Consider the following 27,944-nt stretch of genomic DNA (forward strand, 5'->3'; position numbering starts at 1 on the left):
CCCTCCAACAACAACGGAGGGCGGAGGAGCAACGCTCACAACAACGAGCGGAGCGCCGGGTGGATAAAACGCAGCGAGTTTGCACAGAGTGGGGTGGGGGGTACAGCTGGTGGTGCATCTGCCGGTCATCTCAGTCAGTCGACCCACGGCGCCTGCTGGGTCTGTCCCGAGACCTCCCGCCAGCAGCGACATCTCACGCGTGGTGCACCCAGCCTGGCACAGTAGGGGGTACAGCTGGTGGTGCACCCAGCCTGGCACAGTAGGGGGTACAGCTGGTGGTGCACCCAGCCTGGCACAGTAGGGGGTACAGCTGGTGGTGCACCCAGCCTGGCACAGTAGGGGGTACAGCTGGTGGTGCACCCAGCCTGGCACAGTAGGGGGTACAGCTGGTGGTGCACCCAGCCTGGCACAGTAGAGGGTACAGCTGGTGGTGCACCCAGCCTGGCACGGGCGCCGTGGTTCAAAGGGAACGTCGCTTGGTAGCCAATCAACCTCGTGTCGGTGCAGGGAGGGCGTTTCCCCCGGACCCTAGGAATGCTGCCGGGAGAGGGGGGGGTATTTAATTATTTATTATTCCGACTTCTGTGTGGGGGGGCGGGGCAAGGTCGAACTTGTAGCAAATCGCCGCGGACCCTCCGCGCAGCAGCGGCCCGGGGCGACGGGCAGCGGGCAACAGGCGGAGAGCGGCGATCCCCTACAACAGGTTCGTCTCTATAGTATCAATACTATTACACTATAGTATCACTACTATGTAGCACTACAACAGGTTCGTCTCTATAGTATCAATACTATTACACTATAGTATCACTACTATGTAGCACTACACCAGTTTCGTCTCTATAGTATCAATACTATTACACTATAGTATCACTACTATGTAGCACTACAACAGGTTCGTCTCCTCTATAGTATCAATACTATTACACTATAGTATCACTACTATGTAGCACTACAACAGGTTCGTCTCTATAGTATCAATACTATTACACTATAGTATCACTACTATGTAGCACTACAACAGGTTCGTCTCTATAGTATCAATACTATTACACTATAGTATCACTACTATGTAGCACTACAACAGGTTCGTCTCCTCTATAGTATCAATACTATTACACTATAGTATCACTACTATGTAGCACTACAACAGGTTCGTCTCCTCTATAGTACCAATACTATTACACTATAGTATCACTACTATGTAGCACTGCAACAGGTTCGTCTCTTCTATAGTATCAATACTATTCCACTATAGTATCACTACTATGTAGCACTACAACAGGTTCGTCTCCTCTATAGTATCAATGCTATTACACTATAGTATCACTACTATGTAGCACTACAACAGGTTCGTCTCCTCTATAGTATCAATACTATTACACTATGGTATCACTACTATGTAGCACTACAACAGGTTTGTCTCCTCTATAGTATCAATACTATTACACTATAGTATCACTACTATATAGCACTACAACAGGTTCGTCTCCTCTGTAGTATCAATACTATTACACTATAGTATCACTACTATGTAGCACTACAACAGGTTCGTCTACTCTATAGTATCAATACTATTACACTATAGTATCACTACTATTACACTATAGTATCACTACTATTACACTATAGTACTAATACTATTACACTATAGTATCACTACTACTAGTATCACTACTATTACACTATAGTACTAGTACTATTACACTATAGTACTACTACTATTACACTATAGTACTAGTACTATTACACTATAGTATCACTACTATTACTCTATAGTATCACTTTTATTACACTATAGTACCACTACTATTACACTATAGTATCACTACTATTACACTATAGTATCACTACTATAACACTATAGTATCAGTACTATTAGTATCACTACTATTACACTATAGTACTAGTACTATTACACTATAGTATAACTACTATTACACTATAGTACTAGTACTATTACACTATAGTATCACTACTATTACACTATACTACTACTATTGCACTATAGTGTCACTACTATTACACTATAGTACTACTACTATTACACTATAGTACTAGTACTATTACACTATAGTACTACTACTATTACACTATAGTATCACTACTATTACACTATAGTACTACTACTATTACACTATAGTATCACTACTATTACACTATAGTACCACTACTATTACATTATAGTATCACTATTACACTATAGTATCACTACTATTACACTATAGTATCACTACTATTACACTATATTATCACTACTATTACACTATAGTATAACTACTATTACACTATAGTATCACTACTATTACACTATGGTACTAGTACTATTACACTATAGTGTCACTACTATTACACTATAGTACTACTACTATTACACTATAGTATCACTACTATTACACTATAGTATCACTACTATTACACTAGTACTACTATTACACTATAGTATCACTACTATTACACTATAGTACTAGTACTATTACACTTTAGTGTCACTACTATTACACTATAGTATCACTACTATTACACTATCGTACTAGTACTATTACACTATAGTATCACTACTATTACACTATAATACTACTACTATTACACTATAGTATCACTACTATTACACTATAGTATCACTACTATTACACTATAGTACTACTACTATTACACTATAGTATCACTACTATTACACTATAGTATCACTACTATTACACTATAGTATTACTACACCACTCATCACCACAGCATCACACTCCTCACTGTGTGTACTGCTACTATTACACTATAGTATCACTACTATTACACTATAGTATCACTACTATTACACTATAGTATCACTACACCACTCATCATCGTCCCAGCAGCACACGGCGCTTTGATGGGATCCGCGGTGCGGTTACAGCGACTGGGCGGCCCCCAGAGCTGCCTCTGACACCAGCTGGGCAGCATCCCCAGCCGTGCTGAGCTCACTGAATGTGCCCTTAGGGCAGCGTGATTGTGTTATTGATCGGTCGCTTCTTCATCATCACCATCGTCATCAGCAGCAGCAGCAGCCGAGCTCAATCCACTGCTGGATGGCATACATCCTCCTTTTTTCTTCTTCTTGGTTCTTTCGGTAAAGTCATCACGTAGAATGGAAATAATAAAATAATAAAAATAAAACATAATAACATTATTCTCACGACGTTTCGGCCACAACGCAAGCAGCCGTCCTCTTACTAACGCACAGCACACATCATCATCGTCATCAACAGCACATTGATCACTGCAATCCACTCTTCACTGCACTCAACTGCAGCCCATTGACAGTGTTTGTAGTGGAGTTGGAGGAATCCGATGAGCGATAAAGCTCTTCTCGTTTTGCACAGATGTCGAGAAGGGGAATGTGGCACGGGGTCAGATTGCTACAACAACAAACACGATGACACAAACACCAAACGGGCGCGGATAGGGAAACAAATCGCTTACAAAAAATAAATAGAAATAGAACTGAACCATGTTTTTATCTTACCAGGTGAAGGCCCACTGAGCTATGCAGATCTTTTGTTCACAAGCGACCTGGCGATCACAATGATAGCAGATCAACAAAGTAGCGGCTTAGCGTCGTCATCATCTGCATGGGAATGTGCAGCAGCAGCTTCTACATGTGGAGGGAAAAAAGCAGAGGACCCGGAGAAAAATCCACGCGGCCACGGGGAGAGAGAGACTCCAAATATACAGCAGCAGGCGTCAGGGTCGGGACCGAACCCACGACCTCCTGTACACCAGGCGAGGTAGTTAACATCTCCTAGCCACCGTGATGATGATGATGAGAGAGAGAGACACGCAAACTCCAAATATACAGCAGCAGGCGTCAGGGTTGGGATCGAACCCACGACCTCATGTACACCAGGCGAGGTAGTTAACATCTCCTAGCCACTGAACGCCCCTAATATGCAAACAAAACGTGTGTGCATGTTTTACTGCGAGAATGCGTGGCGAATGCAAACGTGCCGGCTTGTAACACCTCCTGCATTCTTGCCGGAAAGGATCAAGCCCATTCGTTTTTTCATCATCTTCATGGATCTCACTGGGACGCTGTGAATCTTTATGGGTCTCAATGTATGTGTCGTCAATGGCAGAGCCAGGATTTTCAGGTAGGGGGGGGGGCAACCCCTCCAGCGATGAGAAATGATAGAGGAGTTGTTAGTAAGTAAGGAGCTGTTAGTGAGTAAGGAGTTGTTAGTAAGGAGTTGTTAGTGAGTAAGGAGTTGTTAGTGAGTAAGGAGTTGTTAGTGAGTAAGGACTTGTCCCTTGCTTTTGATTCGACGCGTGTGCGGCGATGGCGCAGCCATCGATCGAGGGTCGAATTCGAACCGCGTCGTGTGATCGGCATCGCGCTCGCTGAAGGTGTTGATGCCTTCTGGGAAGTCGTGTGCTGTGTACGCAACTGCGCACAATTCTGTGAATCACTTATAACCGCTTTGCCATTACTTATTGCCAATTATGGACTCAGACTATTGTCCTATCATCTCATAGAGTCCCTGGCACGTAATAATATGCTACACAGTGGCAGTGGGGGTCGCAAAATGCCGAGTTATTACTAATAAACCCCAATGATCCGATCGAAATTAGGGATTTCAATCGGATCATTGTGAGGGGCACGTGCCACCCCACCCCCCCCCACGACCGCGGCGGCGATGGTGACGGTGGCGGCGCTGCCAATCCACGCGGAGTTGTCAACGCGCTGTTGTGCTGAGTTGGTTGTCCTGCCCCTGTACCTGCGACGTGAGTCGTGGAATCTTTTTTGATCGACCGGCGGACACCGCAGCGGTAACCGGGGCGGCCTGCCTCGGTTTACAACCGCGAACCTCCGCCGCAAGTCGGCAACTTGCACTGCCGCTGGGCCGTGTGACCGGCAAAGGTCGCAACCGGGTACCCGATACCCGTACCCTACCCGATACCCGGCTATCCGTACCCGGCCGGGTACGGGTAGCCGTTTGCAACCCTGGTGCGGCCGGGTACGGGTACGGGTAGGCCGTGAGTCACTGGTGAGTAACCGTTTGTCACTCATTTCGGGTAGGGTACGGTTACCCATTTGCGACCCTGGTGCCGCCGGGTACGGGTACGGGTAAGGAATCAAAACCCGTTTGCGACCTCTGGTGACCGGTGCTCGTTTTATCTGCCCTGGAGGGAGTGATGATGCTGATAGGCTGATGGGCTGAGTCAACCCCAGCTACAACCCACTGTGGCTAGGAGATGTTAACTCCATCGCCTGGTACGCAGGAGGTCGTGGGTTCGATCCTGACCCTGACGATGCCTGCTGCTGTGCATTTGGAGTTTGTCTTTCTCCGTTGTGGCCGTGTGCATTTTTCTCGGGGCCCTTCCGTTTCCCCCTCCACATTTAGAAGCAACGTCACGCGTCGAGATTATTTGGCTGCCGCTATAAATGTCCACGCTACAATCCGCTTCGTTGAGCCATCATTTGTGCCCACGTCGCGTCTGAAAAAAAGCTCAGTGGGCCCCACAGCCGGTAAAATAAAAAAAGTTGTTTAGTTTTGGTTCATTGCGAACCGCTCGCTGCTCCGCGGAGGCTGCCCTTATAAGGGCGGCGTTGTCAAAATTTCCCAACCCGCAGTTTAACAGGCGGTAGGATTTCGCGAACAATGTCATCCATTAATGTAGGTTTCATTTATTTGTGTCAGACCGCATGAATAGAAACGTGTCGTTAAACTCGCCACCACCCGACGCAGCCAATCGGCACGGTTCGTCACGTCAACAGAGCGTGAGCACAGCACCACCGGGTGTGTGTCGGCGAGCCAAGCCACAACATTCACAATCTGAGTGGACGACCTTTCGCCAGTAATTACAACTCGCTTCATCAGGCGCACAGCAGCCAGATTTGTGTAGAAATCCTCCCGTTTCGCTCCTCAAAACCACTGTGCGAGCGTCCGCCGTGTGCCGTCGAGCAGAGCCGGTCGCCGCGTGGCGCCGCTCGCGGCTGCACGCTTCAGCGGCCCGTCCGGAACGCCCCTCCCTCCCTCCCTCACGACGTTAGGAAGGCAGCACTGACAAAGTAACGTCTCTTGGAACCGACCTCCGAACCGACCCCCGAGCGGAATCGGCATCCGATCACCGGGACGGTTTGCCGCGGACGCCGGCCGAGACGGCGTCTCCCGGCAGAGGTCGCAATCGGGTACCCAATACCCGGCTACCCGTACCTGTACCTGTACCCGTACCTGTACCCGTACCTGTACCTGGCCGGGTAGCCGTTTGCGACCCTGGTGTGGCCGGGTACGGGTAGACCGTGAGTCACTGGTGAGTCACCGCTTGTCACTCATTTCCCAACGTCTTGTCTCTTCTCACAATTCAAGTTCCTAGAATCAACCCACCCGCGCCTGCAACATGGCTTCATCCCAGAGGTCGCAATCGGGTACCCGTACCCTACCCGATACCTGGCCGGGTACGGGTAGCCGGGTATCGGGTAGGGTACGGCCGGGTACGGGTACCCGTTTGCAACCCTGGTGCGGCCGGGTACGGGTAAGGAATCAAAACCCGTTTGCGACCTCTGTCGCCCGCCCCTCCCGGTCGGTTCTCCCGTTCCCGTTCCAAGATTCCCGAATGTCGTCTACGCGGCAAGTCTCGCCGGCACTGGGGCGCTCTCCCCGTCTCTCCCGCCCTGTGCCGGCGTGGAGCTTCCCCACCCCCCACCCCCTTCCCCCGCAGCCGGCGCCCCCCCCCCCTCCTACCTCGCCGAGAAGACAGGAGGCTCATCAGCGCTGCGCGGCCGCTTTTGCCGACGGCGGCGTCGCGTACCGGACAGCGGCCGCTGCCGCCGCGACGTGCGGACGTCCGTCGAACGGACGATGAGGGAGCAGGGCCGAGTCCCTGACACGGCCACTATGAACATCCTCATGGCCAGAGAGGAAGAGACACCCAGACCCAGGGGTTGAACCCAGGGTCTCGGCATCTCTGACACGGCCACTGTGCACCTCTTCATGACGATTGTCTGAACCGGTCGTGGGCCTCTCCTAGGTCGACTCGGCCTCAACACGAGTATCCGGTGCGACGTGTAAACATCGCCACTGGGGAGACAAAGGCGGCCGGGCGTGGTGCTGGCTACCCACCCCCTCGTGTGCCGTGCCGGCCTTCACAGGCGCTCGCTAACAGCACTTGCCCCGACAGTCTGCTAAGGCTACACGGACGGGGTGGAGTCTTTATCTTCGTGTGCGTCTCAGTGTGGGCGGCAGGGGACGAGCTGCCGTCCCGATGCCTGAGCCGCGTTCGCCAAATACGGGACTTTGTTGAATTCCCTGAGCAGTCACCGGAGTGCGTGAGTGTGCACGGGGGGAGCGCCTGGTGGCGAGCGAGCGGTGAGGCGTCGCTGCGGGGAGGAGAAGCGCCGCGGTGGTGGCGGCGGTGGTCTCCGTGCCGTGTGCCCCGGATCTGTTCATGGGCGCTTGTCCGGTGGTGGAGGGGTTTACGACACACACACGCGCACACACACGCGCACACACACACGCACGCGCACACACACACAAAAAGCAATAGTAACGACGCCACCGTCGCACGGCATGTGTGTACGTTTAACTTATTTCGCACCGTACGTGGCCAACCGTGCTAATCGGAGGTGCAGTGTTGAGTCTATGGGCAGTGTTGAGTCTCTGGGCAGTGTTGAGTCTCTGGGCAGTGTTGAGTCTATGGGAAGTGTTGAGTCTATGGGTAGTGTTGAGTCTATGGGTAGTGTTGAGTCTATGGGTAGTGTTGAGTCTATGGGTAGTGTTGAGTCTATGGGCAGTGTTGAGTATATGGACAGTGTTGAGTCTATGGGCAGTGTTGAGTCTGTGGGCAGTGTTGAGTCTATGGGTAGTGTTGAGTCTATGGGTAGTGTTGAGTCTATGGGCAGTGTTGAGTCTATGGGTAGTGTTGAGTCTATGGGTAGTGTTGAGTCTATGGGCAGTGTTGAGTCTATGGGTAGTGTTGAGTCTATGGGTAGTGTTGAGTCTATGGGTAGTGTTGAGTCTATGGGCAGTGTTGAGTCTATGGGTAGTGTTGAGTCTATGGGTAGTGTTGAGTCTATGGGCAGAGTTGAGTCTATGGGTAGTGTTGAGTCTATGGGTAGTGTTGAGTCTATGGGCAGTGTTGAGTCTATGGGCAGTGTTGAGTCTATGGGTAGTGTTGAGTCTATGGGCAGTGTTGAGTCTATGGGTAGTGTTGAGTCTATGGGCAGTGTTGAGTCTATGGGTAGTGTTGAGTCTATGGGCAGTGTTGAGTCTATGGGAAGTGTTGAGTCTATGGGTAGTGTTGAGTCTATGGGTAGTGTTGAGTCTATGGGCAGTGTTGAGTCAATGGGCAGTGTTGAGTCAATGGGTAGTGTTGAGTCTATGGGTAGTGTTGAGTCTATGGGTAGTGTTGAGTCTATGGGTAGTGTTGAGTCTGTGGGCAGTGTTGAGTCTGTGGGCAGTGTTGCGTCTATGGGCAGTGTTGAGTCTATGGGCAGTGTTGAGTCTATGTGCAGTGTTGAGTCTATGGGCAGTGTTGAGTCTATGTGCAGTGTTGAGTCTATGGGCAGTGTTGAGTCTATGGGCAGTGTTGAGTCTATGGGCAGTGTTGAGTCTGTGGGCAGTGTTGAGTCTATGGGCAGTGTTGAGTCTATGGGCAGTGTTGAGTCTATGGGCAGTGTTGAGTCTGTGGGCAGTGTTGAGTCTGTGGGCAGTGTTGAGTCTATGGGCAGTGTTGAGTCTATGGGCAGTGTTGAGTCTATGGGCAGTGTTGAGTCTATGGGCAGTGTTGAGTCTGTGGGCAGTGTTGAGTCTATGGGTAGTGTTGAGTCTATGGGCAGTGTTGAGTCTGTGGGCAGTGTTGAGTCTGTGGGCAGTGTTGAGTCTGTGGGCAGTGTTGAGTCTATGGGCAGTGTTGAGTCTGTGGGCAGTGTTGAGTCTATGGGCAGTGTTGAGTCTATGGGCAGTGTTGAGTCTATGGGCAGTGTTGAGTCTATGGGCAGTGTTGAGTCTGTGGGCAGTGTTGAGTCTGTGGGCAGTGTTGAGTCTATGGGCAGTGTTGAGTCTATGTTTGCGTGTACAGTTAACTTCTTTCGCACCGTACGTAGCCATCTGTGCTAATCAGAGGCGCGGGAGAAGGACAACACAAATCCGTGCCAAAGAAACGAGTTTGTGAGTCTTGGATGGCGATGATCTAAAAGGGCATCGTAGCTCCCAGTGGCTTGCTCACATCGTAAGGGGGGGGGGAGAGCGTTCCAGACGGGCGCCCTCACAGAGAGGGGGCGACTCCGGGGGCGCCAGGAGGATCCCGCACCACCAACGGTTGTCCAAGCTCTGCTATCCTCTACGTCGCGTGACGACTTCTTTTTGTCGTTTGCGCTTTTCGTTTTTGGTGCCCGTTTCTTAATTATTTCCTGGCTTTTGCGCAGCCAACTGCGCATACCGATGGGATTTGGTGCCCGTACATGAATTAATGTGCGGCGCTGTGGGATGCTGTTGGCATGAATGAGGCCGCTGTGAGTGTGTGAGTGTGTAAAAGTATTATTACGACGTGAGGGCGATGCTAGTGGGGGGGGGGGGCTGGGTCTCTACGCGGAACGTAAACCGTGGGGGGGTCGCGAGAGACCCTGTGCACGTGGGCCACGACCCGCCGCTGTTCAGCCCGGCAGAATGCGAGTACAGTGGACAAGCGGGAGGGTGAGTTGGAGGGTGAGTTGGGGGGTGAGTTGGAGGGTGAGTGGGAGGGTGAGTGGGAGGGTGAGTTGGAGGGTGAGTGGGAGGGTGAGTTGGAGGGTGAGCGGGAGGGTGAGCGGGAGGGTGAGCGGGAGGGTGAGTGGGAGGGTGAGCTGGAGGGTGAGCTGGAGGGTGAGTGGGAGGGTGAGTTGGAGGGTGAGTGGGAGGGTGAGTTGGAGGGTGAGCTGGAGGGTGAGCTGGAGGGTGAGTTGGAGGGTGAGTTGGAGGGTGAGCTGGAGGGTGAGTGGGAGGGTGAGTTGGAGGGTGAGTTGGAGGGTGAGCTGGAGGGTGAGTTGGAGGGTGAGTGGGAGGGTGAGTTGGAGGGTGAGTGGGAGGGTGAGTTGGAGGGTGAGTGGGAGGGTGAGTTGGAGGGTGAGCTGGAGGGTGAGTGGGAGGGTGAGTTGGAGGGTGAGTTGGAGGGTGAGCTGGAGGGTGAGTTGGAGGGTGAGTGGGAGGGTGAGTTGGAGGGTGAGTGGGAGGGTGAGTGGGAGGGTGAGTTGGAGGGTGAGTGGGAGGGTGAGTTGGAGGGTGAGTTGGAGGGTGAGCTGGAGGGTGAGTTGGAGGGTGAGTTGGAGGGTGAGTGGGAGGGTGAGTTGGAGGGTGAGTGGGAGGGTGAGTTGGAGGGTGAGTGGGAGGGTGAGTTGGAGGGTGAGCTGGAGGGTGAGTTGGAGGGTGAGTGGGAGGGTGAGTTGGAGGGTGAGTGGGAGGGTGAGTTGGAGGGTGAGTTGGCGGAGTAGCCCGTGCAGCTGTTTGGCGGCGGGGCGCGCGTGCAGCGGTGCGGTGCGAGCGAGTGGCACGCGCGCGTATGAGTTGGTGGCGCATGTGCCATGACTCCTTGTGTTTTTTTTTGTGTGTCCTTGTGTCCGTGGTGGATTCTGTGTGACCCACTGTAATGAGCATCGTGGTCTTCGGGCCATGGACTACTTTGATGCAAAAAGTGGCTGCGGCACAATTGCTGCCGCAGCAATAAAACCGTTTTAAAAGTAAAAAAAAAAGTCTCTCCCTCCCTCTCTCCCTCTATCTCCCTCTATCTCTCTCTCTCTCCCTCCCTCTCTCCCTCTCGCTCTCTCCGCCTGCCCGCAGCGAGGCGTGCGTCTCTCTCCGCGTCGCCTTCGGCCCGGGAGGAGGAGCGGCCCGGATCCCGTCGCCGCCACCGCCGCCCCCACCGCGCGATGAGGCCCAGGAAGTACGCGATGGTGGTGATGTCGCTCATGGCGGTGCTCTCCAACTGCATCGAGGTGAACAGGGCCCAGGCGGAGGCGGAAGCCGACGACGAAGGTAAACGTGGCGGGTTCTGTTTGTTGTTGTTTGTTGTTGGGCTCATGATGGACGCGTCGTTAACCCGCCACAAGTCCGCCACCCACCCGACACGGCCACTCGGCGAGGTTCGTCAAACAAGACGTGGCACTTTCACTCGCGCAGCGCCGCGCTGTTGGGCGTCGTCACGAGCTACGTGACGAGCCTCGCTCGTCGGCTGTGTCGGGTGGCGGTGGTGGCGGCGGTGGCGGTGGTGGCGGCGGTGGCGGTGGTGGCGGTGGTGGCGGCGGTGGTGGTGGCGGCGGTGGCGGCGGTGGTGGCGGCGGTGGCGGGTGACCAACGCATTTCTGTCGACGCCATGGAACCCATAAACATTCCTTGCGAATGACACTGGTCACGGAAGCCTACGACCGCCACTACGTGGTGAACTGACGAAGGTTAAACTCGCGGCGGGTAAAAACAAACGGCGCCGACATTGCCACCGGCGCCTCCTGCGTTACCGCCACTGCTGCCGTCACCGTCACCACCACCGTCACCACCACCACCACCGTCACTGTCACCACCGCCATTGCCACCACCGTCACCACCACCGTCACCACCACCGTCACCACCACCGTCACCACCACCACCACCGTCACTGTCACCACCGCCATTGCCACCACCGCCACCACCGTCACCACCACCGTCATCATCACCATCATCACCATCGTCACCACCGTCGTCACCACCACCGCCACCACCGTCGCCATCACCGCCATCTCCGCCGTGATGTCCCCTTGGCCCCCCCCCCCCCCAGGCTTCTGCTCGCTGGACGAGTGCGTCTACATCACCACCATCATCACCATCACCACCATCACCACCATCACCGCCATCATCATCACCACCATCATCACCATCATCACCATCATCACCATCACCACCATCACCACCATCGCCACCATCATCACCATCACCACCATCACCATCATCACCATCACCACCATCATCACCATCATCACCATCACCACCATCATCACCATCACCACCATCACCACCATCATCACCATCACCACCATCACCACCATCACCGCCATCATCATCACCATCACCACCATCATCACCATCACCACCATCACCACCATCGCCACCATCATCACCATCACCACCATCACCACCATCACCACCATCATCACCATCATCACCATCATCACCATCACCACCATCATCACCATCATCACCACCATCACCACCATCATCACCATCACCACCATCACCGCCATCACCGCCGTGATGTCCCCTTGCCCCCCCCAGGCTTCTGCTCGCTGGACGAGTGCGTCTACATCACCACCATCACCACCATCACCACCATCATCACCATCACCACCATCACGTCCGAGATGTCCCCTTGCCCCCCCCAGGCTTCTGCTCACTAGACGAGTGCGTCTACTCGGAGCTGGAGCTGCTCAGCTACGAGGCCGTGCGGGCAATCCACAACCAGATGGACGACGATGACGACGGCTCGGTGGACACCCAGGAGAGCGACGACGTGAGTCTCACACTCATTCACTCGCTCATTCGCACACTCGCTCACACTCGCTCATTCGCACACTCGCTCACTCACACACTCGCTCACACACTCGCTCACTCACTCGCACTCACACTCGCTCACTCGCACACTCACTCACTCGTACTCACACTCACTCGCTCACACTCCCATATTTGCTCACACTCCCATATTCGCTCACACTCGCTCACGCTCACTCACACACACTCGCTCACTCCCACACACTCCCACACTCACACACACTCGCTCCCACACTCACACACCCGCTCACAGGCAGGCAGGGAGTGAGACAGGGAGGGAGTTGGGGGTGGGGGGGGCGAGGTGGTCTGTCCGTCTCGCGACTCGAATCCGAGGAGCTGTGAAGCTCTTTCCGGCGGACGTCCTGAGTGCTCGTTGTGGTCCCCAGTTCCTGCGCGAGGACATGAAGTACAGCGACCCCGCGCTGAAGCACAGCAACTTCCACAAGGAGGACCAGCACATCAGCCTGCAGGAGATGTGGCTCAGCTGGAGAAACTCAGAAGGTGAAGACCACCACCAACAACACCACCAACACCACCAACACCACCACCACCAACACCACCACCAACACCACCAACACCACCACCAACACCACAAACACCACCACCACAAACACCACCACCACCAACACCACAAACACCACCACCAACACCACCACCAACACCACCACCACCACCAACACCACCACCACCACCACCACCAACCCCACCACCACCACCAACACCACCACCACCAACACCACCACCACCAACCCCACCAACACCACCAACCCCATCACCACCACCAACACCACCACCAACACCACCACCAACACCACAAACACCACCAACACCACCACCAACACCACCACCAACACCACCACCACCACCAACACCACCAACAACACCACCACCACCACCAACACCACCAACCCCACCACCACCACCACCAACATCACCACCACCAACACCACCAACACCAACACCACCACCAACACCACAAACACCACCACCACCAACACCACCACCAACACCACCAACACCACCACCACCAACAACACCACCACCACCACCAACACCACCACCACCAACCCCACCACCACCACCACCAACACCACCACCACCAACACCACCACCACCAACCCCACCAACACCACCAACCCCATCACCACCACCAACACCACCACCACCAACACCACCACCACCACCACCACTGTCTCTCTCTCTCTCCCCTAGTGAGTGTGAGACTCACAACACCACTGTTCTATGTAAACTCCAGGTTGAATATTCTAACTGGTCTTGGGCCTCCCCTAGGTCGACTCAGACCTTAACTGAGTACCTTGTGCGGTGTGTGAACATCGCCACGGGGGAGACAGAGGCGGCTCGTGGGCTATGCCGGCCTTAATAGGTGCTCGCAGTCAACCCTTGCCCCAACAGTCTGTTAAGGTGATACAGGTTACCTGTGTCTCGATACGCGTCTGTGTGTGTGTGTCTGTGTATGTGTCTGTGTGTGTCTGTGATGGGGCAGTTGTGGAGAGAGTGGAGAGTTTCCCATACCTGGGCAGTGTGCTCATGACCGGCTCCGGTTTGACAGCAGAGGTCTCACTCCGAATCAGTCGAGCGGCAATATCTTTTCATCGGCTGCGTAACGCTGTGTGGAAGCTACCTGGTCTGTTGCTCCGCACGAAGCTTCAGGTCTTCTCGGCCACAGTCATTCCCTCCCTTCTCTATGCTTGCGAAACGTGGACCCCCCTAATCGAGCATCTTCGCCGGTTGGAAACATTTAGGCTGGCCTGCCTACAATCCATCCTGGGTTTAACCAGGCTGGATTGTGTGAGGAGCTCAGAAATCCTTGAAAGATCTGGGAAAAGTCCTTCGGCAGGCAAGGCTGCGCTGGCTGGGTCATGTAGCTCGCATGCCCAGCCACCGCATGCCTAAACAGCTTTTGTTCGGCCAGATCGAGGGGGCTAAACGGACGTGGCATGGGCTAGAAAAGAAATGGAGTGACGTGGTACAGGAGGACGTGGAGCTGAGTGGACTTGCCGATGACTGGTACCAGCGGTGTCAAGATCGGCCTCAGTGGAGGAGGCTCGTGAAGGACGCTACTGGGCAGTTGGAGGCAGTCGCCCTCCAACAACAATGGAGGGCGGAGGAGCGACGCTCACAACAACGAGCAGAGCGCCGGGTGGCTAAAGCACAGCAAGTTGGCACAGTAGGGGGCACAGGTGGTGCATCAGCCAGTCATCTCGGTCATCTCAGTCAGTCGACCCGTGGCACCTGGGTCTGCCCCGTGACCTCCTGCCAGCGGGCGTTCGACACTTCATGTGGCCTCAAGGTGCACATGGCCTGGCATCGTGGTGACGTCACCGCCACTTAGTGGCGAATGGCGGTTGTTGTTATGTGTGTGTCTGTGTGCGTGTGTGTCTGTGCCGATGTCTGTCTCTGTCTCTCTCTGTGTGTCTCTCTCTGTGTACACCTGTGTGGTCATCTCCGTACCTGTGTGCATGATGTCGTGCGATGCTGAATCGTGGCTCTGTGACGTAACGCTTTGTCTCTCTGCCTCTGTCTGTCTGTCTCTGCGTCTCTCCATGCCATACTGCTCTGTCTGTCTCTGTGTCTCTATCTCTGTGTGTCTGTGTGTCTTTGTGTCTCTGTCTGTCTCTGTGTCTCTGTGGTATCTCTGTGTCTCTGTCTGTCTCTGTGTCTCACTCTCTCTGTGGTGTCTCCGTGGTGTCTCTGTGTCTCACTGTCTCTGTGGTGTCTCTGTGGTGTCTCTGTGGTGTCTCTGTGTCTCTGTCTCTCTGTGTCTCACTGTCTCTGTGGTGTCTCTGTGTCTCTGTGTGTGTCTCTGTGTCTCTCTGTGTCTCACTCTGTATCTGTGTCTCTCACTGTCTCTGTCTCCGTGGTGTCTCTAGTCTATAACTGGACAGTGGAAGACGTGATCCACTGGCTAGAGCAGATTGTGGAGCTGCCTCAGTACTCAGACATCCTCACACAAAACAACATTGATGGGCCCAGTCTTCCCAGGTGTGTGTCCACGCGTGGGTGTGCACGCATGTGTGTGTGTACACGCATGTGTGTGTACACGCATGTGTGTGCTTGCGTGCGTGTGTGCACGCATGTGTGTGTGTGTACACGCATGTGTGTGTACACGCTTGTGTGTGCTTGCGTGCATGTGTGTGTGTCAACACGCGCGTTCAATAACGGCGACGGTGAAGATTGAGGCCTGCCCTTGGACTCACCCGGTGCGGTGAGCAAACAGCACCGGCGCCGGGGAGACAAAGGCGGCCGGGCGTGGTGCTGGCCACCCGCCCCCCCCCCCCCCCCTCGTGTGCCACCGTGCTGCTGCTGCTCACTCACACCGCCTGCCCCCACAGTCTGTCCAGGGCTACACGGGGGATCTTTGTGTTGTTTGTGTTGCTGTGCACAATCGGCACCCGCGTTGCCTGGGGCTTGCACGTGCGCGTGTGCCGTGCTGCACGAATAACACACCACGCGTTCGTGTGTGCGTTGTGTGTGCGTTGTGTGCGTTGTGTGTGCATTGTGTGTGTGCATGTGTGTGTGTTGTGTGCGTGGGGAGCGATAACAGCAAGAACACAGGGCAGAGGAGCTGTCACGTGAGTGTGTGGTTAACTAAAATGACCGTCACGCAGCAGAGAAGGAACTCGGAGGCAGCTCTGTGATATCCGCTTCCGCGGGACGTTCTCTTAACACGCGGGGGGGGGGGGGGGGGGCACGCGGGGGGGGGGGGGGGGCACGCGGGGGGGGGGGGGGGGGGCACTGCTCGTGCGAGATCCACGAGCGGGTCCCTCGCCCCGTGACGACGCCGGTCGACGTCACTCCCGTCGGGAGCGCGGTTAGCGCACCACCAACGTCGGTGGCAGCGAGCGACGTCCGAACCGGCCCGGGGGCTGCCCCCCCCCCCCTCGACCTGACACCAACCCGCACCGAGCAGCGCGGTGAAGTACGATCAACCCACCCCCATCATTGCACGTGTTCACTCTGTGTCTCGTGCACGTGTCCCCCACCCCCCCCCCCCGCGTGCCCCCCCCCCCCCCCCCAGGCTGGCCGTGAACAACCAGACCCTCATGTCGGGCGTGCTGAAGATCACCGACCGCAGCCACCGCCAGAAGCTGCAGCTCAAGGCTCTCGACGCCATCCTGTTCGGCACGCCCGCGTGTGAGACCCCCCCCCCACTCTCACCACGCCCCCCCACACGGTCCTCCCCACACCAGAGGTCGCAAACGGGTTTTGATTCCTTACCCGTACCCGGCCGCACCAGGGTCGCAAATGGGTACCCGTACCCGTACCCGGCCGTACCCGTACCCTACCTGTACCCTACCTATACGGGTATCCGGTACCTGATTATGACCTCTGGGATGAAGCCACGTTGCAGGCGCGGGTGGGTTGATTCTAGGAACTTGAATTGTGAGAAGAAACAAGACGTTGGGAAATGAGTGACAAACAGTTACTCACCAGTGACTCACGGTCTACCCGTACCCGGCCGGGTACAGGTAGCCGGGTGTCGGGTAGGGTACGGGTATCGGGTACCCGGTTGCGACCTCTGCCCCACACTCAGCCCCCCCCCCCACACTCACCACGCCCCCCACTGTGACCCCCCCCCCCCGCAGCCACCCAGCGGAGCCGCCTCAAGGACCTGCTGCTGATGGTGTCCGTGGTGATGGGGGTGGGCGGCTGCTGGTTCGCATACATCCAGCACAAGTTCTCGCGAGACCACATGAAGAAGATGATGCGCGAGCTGGACAGCCTGCAGCGTGCCGAGCAGAGCCTGCTGGACATGCAGGGCAAGTGAGTGGGGGGGGGGGGGTGGTGGGGGGGGGGGAGTGGGGGGGTGGTGGGGGGGGGGGAGTGGGGGGGGGGGTGGTGGGGGGGGTGGGGAGGGGTGGTGGGGGGGGAGGGGTGGTGGGGGGGGAGGGGTGGTGGGAGGCCGTCGTTACCTCCTTGCTGAATCGAGACGCTGGCACAGACGGCACTCCGTCTCATTCCCTACTCCTCCTCGTGTCTCCCTCCACCACTCCCCGTGTCTCCCTCTCTCCCTCCACCACTCCCCCGTGTCTCCCTCCCTCCACCACTCCCCGTGTCTCCCTCCACCACTCCCCGTGTCTCCACCACTCCCCGTGTCTCCCCTCTCCCCGTGTCTCCCTCCACCACTCCCCGTGTCTCCCTCTCTCCCTCCACCACTCCCCGTGTCTCCCTCTCTCCCTCCACCACTCCCCGTGTCTCCCTCCACCACTCCCCGTGTCTCCCTCCACCACTCCCCGTGTCTCCCTCTCTCCCTCCACCACTCCCCGTGTCTCCCTCCACCACTCCCCGTGTCTCCCTCTCTCCCTCCACCACTCCCCGTGTCTCCCTCTCTCCCTCCACCACTCCCCGTGTCTCCCTCTCTCCCTCCACCACTCCCCGTGTCTCCCCTCTCCCCGTGTCTCCCTCCACCACTCCCCGTGTCTCCCTCTCTCCCTCCACCACTCCCCGTGTCTCCCCTCTCCCCCTCCACCACTCCCCGTGTCTCCCTCCACCACTCCCCGTGTCTCCCTCCACCACTCCCCGTGTCTCCCTCCACCACTCCCCGTGTCTCCCTCTCTCCCTCCACCACTCCCCGTGTCTCCCTCTCTCCCTCCACCACTCCCCGTGTCTCCCTCCACCACTCCCCGTGTCTCCCTCCACCACTCCCCGTGTCTCCCTCTCTCCCTCCACCACTCCCTGTGTCTCCCTCCACCACTCCCCGTGTCTCCCTCCACCACTCCCCGTGTCTCCCTCTCTCCCTCCACCACTCCCCGTGTCTCCCCCTCTCCCTCCACCACTCCCCGTGTCTCCCTCCACCACTCCCCGTGTCTCCCCTCCCTCCCTCCGCGCGCCGCAGGCTGCAGAAGGCTCAGGAGGAGCAGAAGCTGGTGGAGGACGAGAAGCGCCACCTGGAGACGAAGCTTCGCTGGGAGGTGACGGAGAAGCAGCAGCGGCGTGAGCAGCAGCAGCAGCACGAAGCGCAGCAGCAGCACGGCGATGCGGAGGGGGAGCAGATGCGGCGCAGGTTCGCGGAGGAGGAGCTGGAGCAGGTGGGGACTGCGCGGGGGACACGCGGAGAGACACGCGGGGAGACACGCGGGGAGACACGCGGGGAGACACGTAGGGAGACACGCGGGGAGACACGTGGGGACACTCGGGGAGACACGCGGGGAGACACTCGGAGGGGGACACACACACAAGGACACACACACAGGGACACACACAGACACACACACACAGACAAGGACACACAGGGACACACACAGACACACACACACAGACAAGGACATACAGGGACACACATACACACAGGGACACACACACAGAGACACACACACACAGGGACACACACACACACAGGGACACACGGACACACACACACAGACACACACACACACACACGCACGTGTTTGTGCCCCCCCCCCCAGGTGCGCCGCAGCCTGCGCCGCGCGGAGCAGGAGCTGGAGGCGGTGCGCCGCTCGGGGGTGCCCACGGCGCTGCAGGCGTGGCTGCAGCTGACGCACGAGGTGGAGCTGCAGTACTACAACCTGCAGAAGATGGAGGCCGAGCGCCAGCTGAGCGCCGCCAAGGAAGTGGTGAGGCACGGACGCCCCGGGTACCGCACCGCCGCCGTTATCGTAGCTACATCACCATCGTCATCATCACCGTCGTCACCGTCGTCATCGTCGTCATCATCGTCATCAACGTCATCATCACCGTCATCACCATCATCATCACCATCGTCATCATCATCATCGTCGTCGTCATCATCACCGTCATCATCATCAACGTCATCATCATCATCATCACCGTCGTCATCATCATCACCGTCATCATCGTCGTCGTCGTCATCATCACCATCGTCATCATCGTCGTCATCATCACCGTCATCATCATCATCACTGTCATCATCGCCATCCTCATCGCTGTCTCACCGTCATCATCATCATCACCATCGTCACCATCGCCGTCACATCGTCATCATCGCCGTGCGCCGTGCTGGCCGCCGTGCCGGCCTTCACAGGTGCTGCTCGCGAAGCAGCACTTTCCCCAACAGTCTGTTGGAGGCTACACGGGGGACCTTTGTGTTTGTGTCCTTGCCGCGGACGCCTGCTCAGCGACAGGGGAGTGGCACTTGGTGACGACGCGGTGAAGGGCTGTGGGGGCGTGGAGGTGAAGCGTGGGCAGCTGTGGGCTGATGTGTGTGTGTACCCACGTGCGTGCGTGCGTGCGTGTGTGTACCCACGTGTGTGTGTAACCGCGTGTGTGCGTGTGTAACCGTGTGTGTGTGTAACCGCGTGTGTGCGTGTGTGTGCGTGTGTAACCGTGTGCGTGTGTAACCGTGTGCGTGTGTGTGCGTGTGTGTGCGTGTGTAACCGTGTGTGTGTGCGTGTGTAACCGTGTGCGTGTGTAACCGTGTGCGTGTGTGTGCGTGTGTAACCGTGTGCGTGTGTAACCGTGTGCGTGTGTGTGCGTGTGTAACCGTGTGCGTGTGTAACCGTGTGCGTGTGTAACCGTGTGTGTGCGCGTGTGTAACCGTGTGCGTGTGTAACCGTGTGCGTGTGTGCGCGTGTGTAACCGTGTGCGTGTGTAACCGTGTGTGTGTGTGCGCGTGTGTAACTGTGTGCGTGTGTAACCGCGTGTGTGTGTGTAACCGTGTGCGTGTGTAACCGTGTGTAACCGTGCGCGTGTGTAACCGTGTGCGTGTGTGCGCGTGTGTAACCGTGTGCGTGTGTAACCGTGTGTGTGTGTGCGCGTGTGTAACCGTGTGCGTGTGTAACCGTGTGTGTGTGTGCGCGTGTGTAACTGTGTGCGTGTGTAACCGTGTGTGTGTGTGCGCGTGTGTAACCGTGTGCGTGTGTAACCGTGTGTGTGTGTGCGCGTGTGTAACCGTGTGCGTGTGTAACCGTGTGTGTGTGTGCGCGTGTGTAACCGTGTGCGTGTGTAACCGTGTGCGTGTGTAACTGTGTGTAACCGTGTGTGTGTGTAACTGCGTGTGTGCGTGTGTAACTGTGTGTGTGTAACCGTGTGTGTGTGTAACTGTGTGTAACTGTGTGTAACCGCGTGTGCGTGTGTAACCGCGTGTGTGCGTGTGTAACTGTGTGTAACCGCGTGTGTGTGTGTAACCGTGTGTGTGTGTGTAACTGTGTGTAACCGCGTGTGTGTGTGTAACCGCGTGTGTGTGTGTGTAACCGCGTGTGTGCGTGTGTAACTGTGTGTGTGTAACTGTGTAACCGCGTGTGTGTGTGTAACCGCGTGTGTGTGTGTGTAACCGTGTGCGTGTGTAACTGTGTGTAACCGCGTGTGTGTGTGTGTAACCGCGTGTGCGTGTGTAACCGTGTGTAACCGTGTGCGTGTGTAACCGTGTGCGTGTGTAACCGTGTGTGTGTGTGCGCGTGTATAACCGTGTGCGTGTGTAACCGTGTGTAACCGTGTGCGTGTGTAACCGCGTGTGTGTGTGTGTAACCGTGTGCGTGTGTAACCGCGTGTGCGTGTGTGTAACCGTGTGCGTGTGTAACCGCGTGTGCGTGTGTAACCGCGTGTGCGTGTGTAACCGCGTGTGCGTGTGTAACCGCGTGTGCGTGTGTAACCGTGTGCGTGTGTAACCGTGTGTGCGTGTGTAACCGTGTGCGTGTGTAACCGCGTGTGTGTGTGTAACCGTGTGCGTGTGTAACTCTGTGTAACCGCGTGTGTGTGTGTGTAACCGTGTGCGTGTGTAACTGTGTGTAACCGCGTGTGTGTGTAACCGCGTGTGCGTGTGTAACTGTGTGTAACCGTGTGTGTGTAACTGTGTGTAACCGTGTGTGTGTAACTGTGTGTAACCGCGTGTGTGTGTAACCGCGTGTGTGCGTGTGTAACTGTGTGTGTGTAACCGTGTGCAACTGTGTGTAACCGCGTGTGTGTGTGTAACCGTGTGTGTGTGTGTAACTGTGTGTGTGTAACCGTGTGTGCGTGTGTAACTGTGTGTGTGTAACCGTGTGCAACTGTGTGTAACCGTGTGTGTGTGTGTAACCGTGTGTGTGTGTGTAACTGTGTGTAACCGCGTGTGTGCGTGTGTATCTGTGTGTGTGCGTGTGTAACCGCGTGTGTGCGTGTGTAACTGTGTGTGTGTGCGTGCGTGCGCCCGCTCAGGCGGAGAAGATCAACCGCAAGCGCAACTCGGTGCTGGGCACGTTCTACGTGGCGCACAGCTCCTCGCTCGACGAGGTCGACCACAAGATCCTCTCGGCCAAGTGAGTGACTCCGTGTGTGTGTACTGTGTGTGTGTGTACTGTGTGTGTGTACTGTGTTTGTGTGCTGTGTGTGTGTAATGTGTGTGCTGTGTGTGTGTACTCTGTGTGTGTATTGTGTGTGTACTGTGTGTGTGTACTGTGTGTGTGTACTGTGTGTGTGTACTCTGTGTGTGTACTGTGTGTGTACTGTGTGTACTGTGTGTGTGTACTGTGTGTGTGTGTTTGCTGTGTGTGTGTAGTGTGTGTGTGCTGTGTGTGTGCTGTGTGTGTGCTGTGTGTGTGTGTACTGTGTGTGTGTACTGTGTGTACTGTGTGTACTGTGTTTGTGTACTGTGTGTGTGTACTGTGTGTGTACTGTGTGTGTGTACTGTGTGTACTGTGTTTGTGTGCTGTGTGTGTAATGTGTGTGCTGTGTGTGTACTCTGTGTGTGTAGTGTATGTGTACTGCGTGTACTGTGTGTACTGTGTGTGTGTACTGTGTGTGTGTACTGTGTGTGTGTGTACTGTGTGTGTGTGGACTGTGTGTGTGTGGACTGTGTGTGTACTCTGTGTGTGTGTGGACTGTGTGTGTGTACTCTGTGTGTGTACTGTGTTTGTACTGTGAGTGTACTGTGTGTACTGTGTGTGTACTGTGTGTACTCTGCGTGCGCTCTCCCGTGGCAGGCAGGCGCTGAACGAGGTGACGAGCAGCCTGCGTGAGCGGCTGCACCGCTGGCAGCACATTGAGCACGTGTGCGGCTTCCACATCGTCAACAACGCCGGGCTCGCCGCGCTGCACACGCGCCTCTACGACGAGAGCCCGCAGGACGGTGCGTGTACACGCGTGTACGTGCGCATGTACGTGTGTACACGCGTGTGAGTGTGTACACGCGTGTGAGTGTGTTGGGGGTGTAGCGGTACAGCGGTTAGCGCGCTGCGCTACGAACCCGGCGAACCCGAGTTCGATCCGCGATACCCGGTTCCCGCTGTCTGTGTGTCTGTCTGTGTGTGTGTACACGTCTGTGTGTGTGTACACGTCTGTGTGTGTGTACCTGTTTGTGTGTGTGTACACGTCTGTGTGTGTGTACCTGTTTGTGTGTGTACCTGTTTGTGTGTGTGTACACGTCTGTGTGCGTGTACCTGTTTGTGTGTGTACACGTCTGTGTATGTGTGTGTACACGTCTGTGTGTGTGTGTGTCTGTGTGTGTACACGTCTGTGTGTGTGTGTGCAGATCATAAATCTGGAGTCAATAAAATAAGCACCAGTTTGAGCAAAGAGCGCTGGCCATCCGATGGAGAGACTGTTGCCTGCCATAGTAACGTGGAACTTCCACCCTTGTCGCTGTTTTACAGACGAACCCCTCAGCCTCGTCACCTCTCCGCCCTCCATGATCGTCACGCAGTCGTCCCTCTCGGCGCCGGCGCCGGCGCCGCCCCAGCCGACCAATCACGTGACGGCCGACAGTCACATGACCCGACTGCCGGCCAATAAGACTCCGTCGCCGGTGTCCCGGCGTCACGTGAGCTCCCACATGCCGCTCTCCGATTGGTCGCGGGCCGTGTCACATGACCAGCTGCCCTCCTCCGGATACGAGCGAGACTCCATGATCATGTTCTCGGCCTCTTCCAGCTGGTGAGGGTCGATCTCCGTCCGTCGGTCCGTCTGCGTGTGACGTGGGGTCACGGCAACTCTGTCTGAGACGAGCCGATGTCTGAGAGTTGGGGATTGACGTAGAAACTCCTTGGAGACCACAAAAAACCCAGAGCTAAAAAGGCCGGGACCGGTTCAGAGAATCGTCACCGGTGTTGCTGGCCGTGAGCGGCAATCGAACTCGGATCGCAGCCGGGTTTGTGGCGCAGAGCCGCTAACCGCTCCACTACACACACTCACTCACTCACTCTCACTCACGCTCTCACTCACTCTCTCTCACTCACGCTCTCTCCCCTCACTCTCCCACTCTCGCTCTCTCTCATTCTCTCACTCACTCTTCCACTCTCGCTCATTCTCTCACTCACTCTCACTCACTCACTCTCTCACTCACTCACTCTCACTCACTCACTCTCACTCTCACCCCTCTGTCACTCTCCCCTCACTCTCACACTCTCTCACTCTCTCTCACTCACTCTCTCTCACACGCTCACTCACTCTCACACTCTCACTCTCTCACTCACTCTCTCTCACTCTCTCTCACTCTCACTCTCTCTGTCCACCACGCAGGCCTCACTCCAGCATGGAGTCTCTCCTCTCCACGGCCTCCGCTCCTCCGGGCCCAGTCTCCTTCCACTCCTTGGCCTCCCTCCCCCCGTGCGGCGCTGGGGGCGGAGGTGGTGGCGCGGGTTCCTCCCAGCAGCACCACGCCCCCTCCCACGCCACCCCGCACCTCCTGCAGCACCACCACCACCTGCACCACCTGCAGCCTCCGCAGCAGCAGCAGCAGCTGCAGCAGCTGGCGGCCCCGCCGGGTGCCGTCCTCGCGGCTCACGACGACGCCGACGAGAGCGACAGCAGCAACAACAGCGGCGGCAGCCTCGCCGAGGCCGCCGCCACGGCCAGTGCCACCACCCTCGGCCCGGCCCCCGGGGCCCCGCGCCCGGCGGGAGACGCGGCGAGAGCGGACGACTCCTCGTCCGTGTCCGAGTTCAAGGTGGGCCGCAAGTCCCGGATCGCGCGCCTCTTCAAGAAGACGAGCAGCTAGCCGCCGCGGCGCAACCCGCCCCGTCGCCGCGCTCGCGCGATCGCCCGTCCGTTCCATCGCCGGTCTGTCCGATCGCCGGTCTGTCCAATCGCCGGTCTGTCCGATCGCCGATCGCCCGTACGTCTGATCGCCGGTCTGTGGTAACCGCAGCGTGTGCGTGTGCTGTATTTTTCTCTCTTTTTTTTATCCCGAGTTGTCTTTGACCTATTTGCTTGAACCAAAACAACGTGGGACGCGAGAGTGCACTGTAACGGAAGGCGGAACCCACGAACAGAAACACTTGTCGTTGAATTGTTTTGGTTCGCGGCCGCCTCGTTGCAGCCAGCGCCACAGTTCAGTTGCGTACAAATACACATCGTTAATTCGTCACGAGCCGTGATCGGTCCACTGCTGGATGAAGGCCTCAACCAAGCCGCCGCCGCCGCCTCGTGCAAACCTGCCACGTGGCAAAGCGCCACCGGCGCCCGCCGCCGATTTCACCGTCGCCCCCACGTCCTTCGCGACGGTGAACGCACCGCGGTCCTCGCCGGCGCCGTCGCCGCTCGTTCGCACCGCGCCCGGCACGCGGCTGCTGCCCCTTGCAGAGGCGGCGGCATCGGCCTCTCCGCCGGTGGCTTCGTGACGTTGCCCTGCGGCCTTCCCACAATCGCTTTCGCTCGGAAACAGTCGGGAGCCCGGGAGCCAGACGAGGGACGTTTCGGCGACGAAATCGTCTCTCCCGCGTGTCGCTGATGTCACGGCACCCCCCCCCCCCTCCCTGCGGCGAGCGCATCGAGAGCCCCCGCCGCCCCCCTACGCCGGCCCTGCTTGGCTCCGAGCAAGATCCGCAGCTTCTGCGAGGGCCAGCAGCGAGTCACGGCACGGTAAACGGCTCGGCAACTAAAGCCGGCGGTAAAAACCACGCGTCCACGATAGCACCCCCCCCCCCCCCCGCCACCCTGCGCTGGCTCTGATGCGCCGGTCGAAAAAACGTGGGCACCGGCGGAAGCTTGCGCGGCGTTTACGCGGAGCGTGGGGTTGGTGCGCTGCGGGCGCCTGCGTCGTGCGTGCTTCTGTGCGTGCGTCGTGTCGTGCGTGCGCGTGTGTGTGTGTGTGTGCGTGAAGCGCAGGGTGGCGACTGCCTGTTTTTAGTGGTTGCTCAGCTTTAATACGTCGATCCGCATCGACACAGAACTGACGCACGCCCGCACACACGTGTAGCCCACACGTGTAGCCCACACGTGTAGCCCACACGTGTAGCCCACACGTGTAGCCCACACGTGAAGCCCACACGTGTAGCCCACACGTGAAGCCCACACGTGAAGCCCACACGTGAAGCCCACACGTGTAGCCCGCACGCCCCGGCACGGCGCACGAGGGGGGGGGTGTGGGCGGCCAGCTCCACGCCGCGGCCGCCTCGTCTCCCCAGTGGCCATGTTTTATTACGCGCCGCGCCACCCAGGCACTCATTCCGGGCTGAGTCGACCTCGGGGAGTCCCGCGACCGCTTCAAATAATCGTGACGCTGGCCGGCATTTGGGCCGCGAGCGGGAATCGAACTCGGCTCGCCGGCTTGGGGGGGGGGGGCGCTGCCCACGGTTCACGACGTCACAGCCACACGCGGCTGTGACGTCGCGAGATTATTTGTTTTTTGCATGAAGCGCTACGCGCGTGCGTGTACGGACGCGTGTGTGTGTACGTAGATATGTGTGTGTAGATGCGCGTGTGTGTGTGTGTATATGCGTGTGTGTGTAGATGTGTGTGTGTGTAGATGCGTGTGTGTGTGTGTGCAAGCATGTCGCTTTCTGCGTATTTATTCCGGGATTTCTGCCCCGGTCCCGTTTGTTACCGCAGTCGCGCCGAGAGAAAGTTTTGCCTTAGCGAGTCCGTGCGTGTGTCCTGCCCCCCCCCCCCCCACCTTGATCCCTCCCATTCACAAAACCTTCCCTGGGGGGATAGAGGTAGCAGAGTAAAGTGTGGCCTTGCGAGCGATCGGTCGCTCCAAGTGCGACGCTCATTTCACGAGGGGCCTTTCACGTCAACTTGGTCTAAAGCGCCGCGTGGAGGCAACCCCGGGGCGGAGAGGGGAGACGTGGGACGTCACGTGGCTCATGGTCAGTCTCAGCCGCTCGTGGTGAGGAACTGCTACGGCTTCGGTCACGAAATCCGCGACGAGTAACATTGACGGCGACTTTTATTTGAAGGCTTCCCCCCCCCCCCCCCGTGACCGATGTTCGCCATAACTCTTCTCTGCTTCGGTGAGATCGTCGTGTTGGTTACAGCGTATTTATTATTTTATTTGAAGGCAAAATATCAAAAAACTATTTTACCAAAAAAACCTCTCCGGCGCCACCCACCAAAAGAGCCGCTGGGGTCGTCAGGTCACGGTGAAAATGTGTTGGCGGATTCCAAGTCGTGTCGGCAAACCGCCGGAGCGCCGAAGCGTCTCGAGGATTTGTCGTCGTCGTCGTACGAGCGACGTTCTCGCCGGAGGTCGCTCGGCGCACGCGACGGAGCGATTAGCACGGCTGGCTACGTACGTTGCGATAGAAGTTCAACATGCAGACACACTGCCCATAGACTCAACACTACCCATAGACTCAACACTACCCATAGACTAACACTGCCCATAGACTCAACACTACCCATAGACTCAACACTACCCATAGACTAACACTGCCCATAGACTAACACTACCCATAGACTCAACACTGCCCATAGACTCAACACTACCCATAGACTCAACACTACCCATAGACTAACACTGCCCATAGACTAACACTACCCATAGACTCAACACTACCCATAGACTAACACTGCCCATAGACTCAACACTACCCATAGACTCAACACTGCCCATAGACTCAACACTACCCATAGACTCAACACTGCCCATAGACTAACACTGCCCATAGACTCAACACTGCCCATAGACTAATACTGCCCATAGACTAATACTACCCATAGACTAACACTGCCCATAGACTAACACTGCCCATAAACTAACACTGCCCATAGACTAACACTGCCCATAGACTAACACTGCCCATAGACTAACACTACCCATAGACTAACACTGCCCATAGACTAACACTGCCCATAGACTAACACTGCCCATAGACTAACACTGCCCATAGACTAACACTGCCCATAGACTAACACTGCCCATAGACTAACACTGCCCATAGACTAACACTGCCCATAGACTCAACACTGCCCATAGACTCAACACTGCCCATAGACTCAACACTGCCCATAGACTCAACACTGCCCATAGACTCAACACTGCCCATAGACTCAACACTGCCCATAGACTCAACACTACCCATAGACTCAACACTACCCATAGACTCAACACTACCCACAGACTCAACACTGCCCATAGACTAACACTGCCCATAGACTCAACACTGCCCATAGACTCAACACTGCCCATAGACTCAACACTGCCCATAGACTCAACACTACCCATAGACTCAACACTACCCATAGACTCAACACTACCCATAGACTAACACTACCCATAGACTAACACTACCC

At 56.4% G+C, this 27,944-nt stretch overlaps 1 protein-coding gene across 1 annotated transcript; it reads left to right on the forward strand.

Annotated features, from left to right (window-relative positions):
• Positions 1-636: 636 nt before the first annotated feature.
• LOC144951299 (stromal interaction molecule 1-like) lies at positions 637-27,453 on the forward strand. Its single transcript, XM_078881501.1, has 13 exons — positions 637-703; positions 10,782-10,976; positions 12,353-12,480; positions 12,905-13,019; positions 15,410-15,521; positions 16,558-16,673; positions 17,126-17,303; positions 18,376-18,568; positions 18,947-19,114; positions 21,651-21,751; positions 22,415-22,560; positions 23,084-23,363; positions 23,949-27,453. Exons 2-13 carry the CDS (start codon positions 10,871-10,873, stop codon positions 24,424-24,426), a joined length of 2,121 nt encoding a protein of 706 aa, XP_078737627.1. The 5' UTR covers positions 637-703; positions 10,782-10,870; the 3' UTR covers positions 24,427-27,453.
• Positions 27,454-27,944: the final 491 nt, after the last annotated feature.

Source organism: Lampetra fluviatilis, chromosome 61, assembly GCF_964198595.1.
Source record: "Lampetra fluviatilis chromosome 61, kcLamFluv1.1, whole genome shotgun sequence".
Classification (NCBI taxonomy): Eukaryota; Metazoa; Chordata; class Hyperoartia; order Petromyzontiformes; family Petromyzontidae; genus Lampetra; species Lampetra fluviatilis.

Bases quoted from the DNA above. Each gene is read 5' to 3' on its own strand.
- LOC144951299 (XM_078881501.1), top strand. From the start codon at position 10,871: ATGAGGCCCAGGAAGTACGCGATGGTGGTGATGTCGCTCATGGCGGTG. The intron at 12,481-12,904 runs GTGAGTCTCACA...TGTGGTCCCCAG, and splicing joins ACACCCAGGAGAGCGACGAC to TTCCTGCGCGAGGACATGAA. The intron at 18,569-18,946 runs GTGGGGACTGCG...CCCCCCCCCCAG, and splicing joins CGGAGGAGGAGCTGGAGCAG to GTGCGCCGCAGCCTGCGCCG.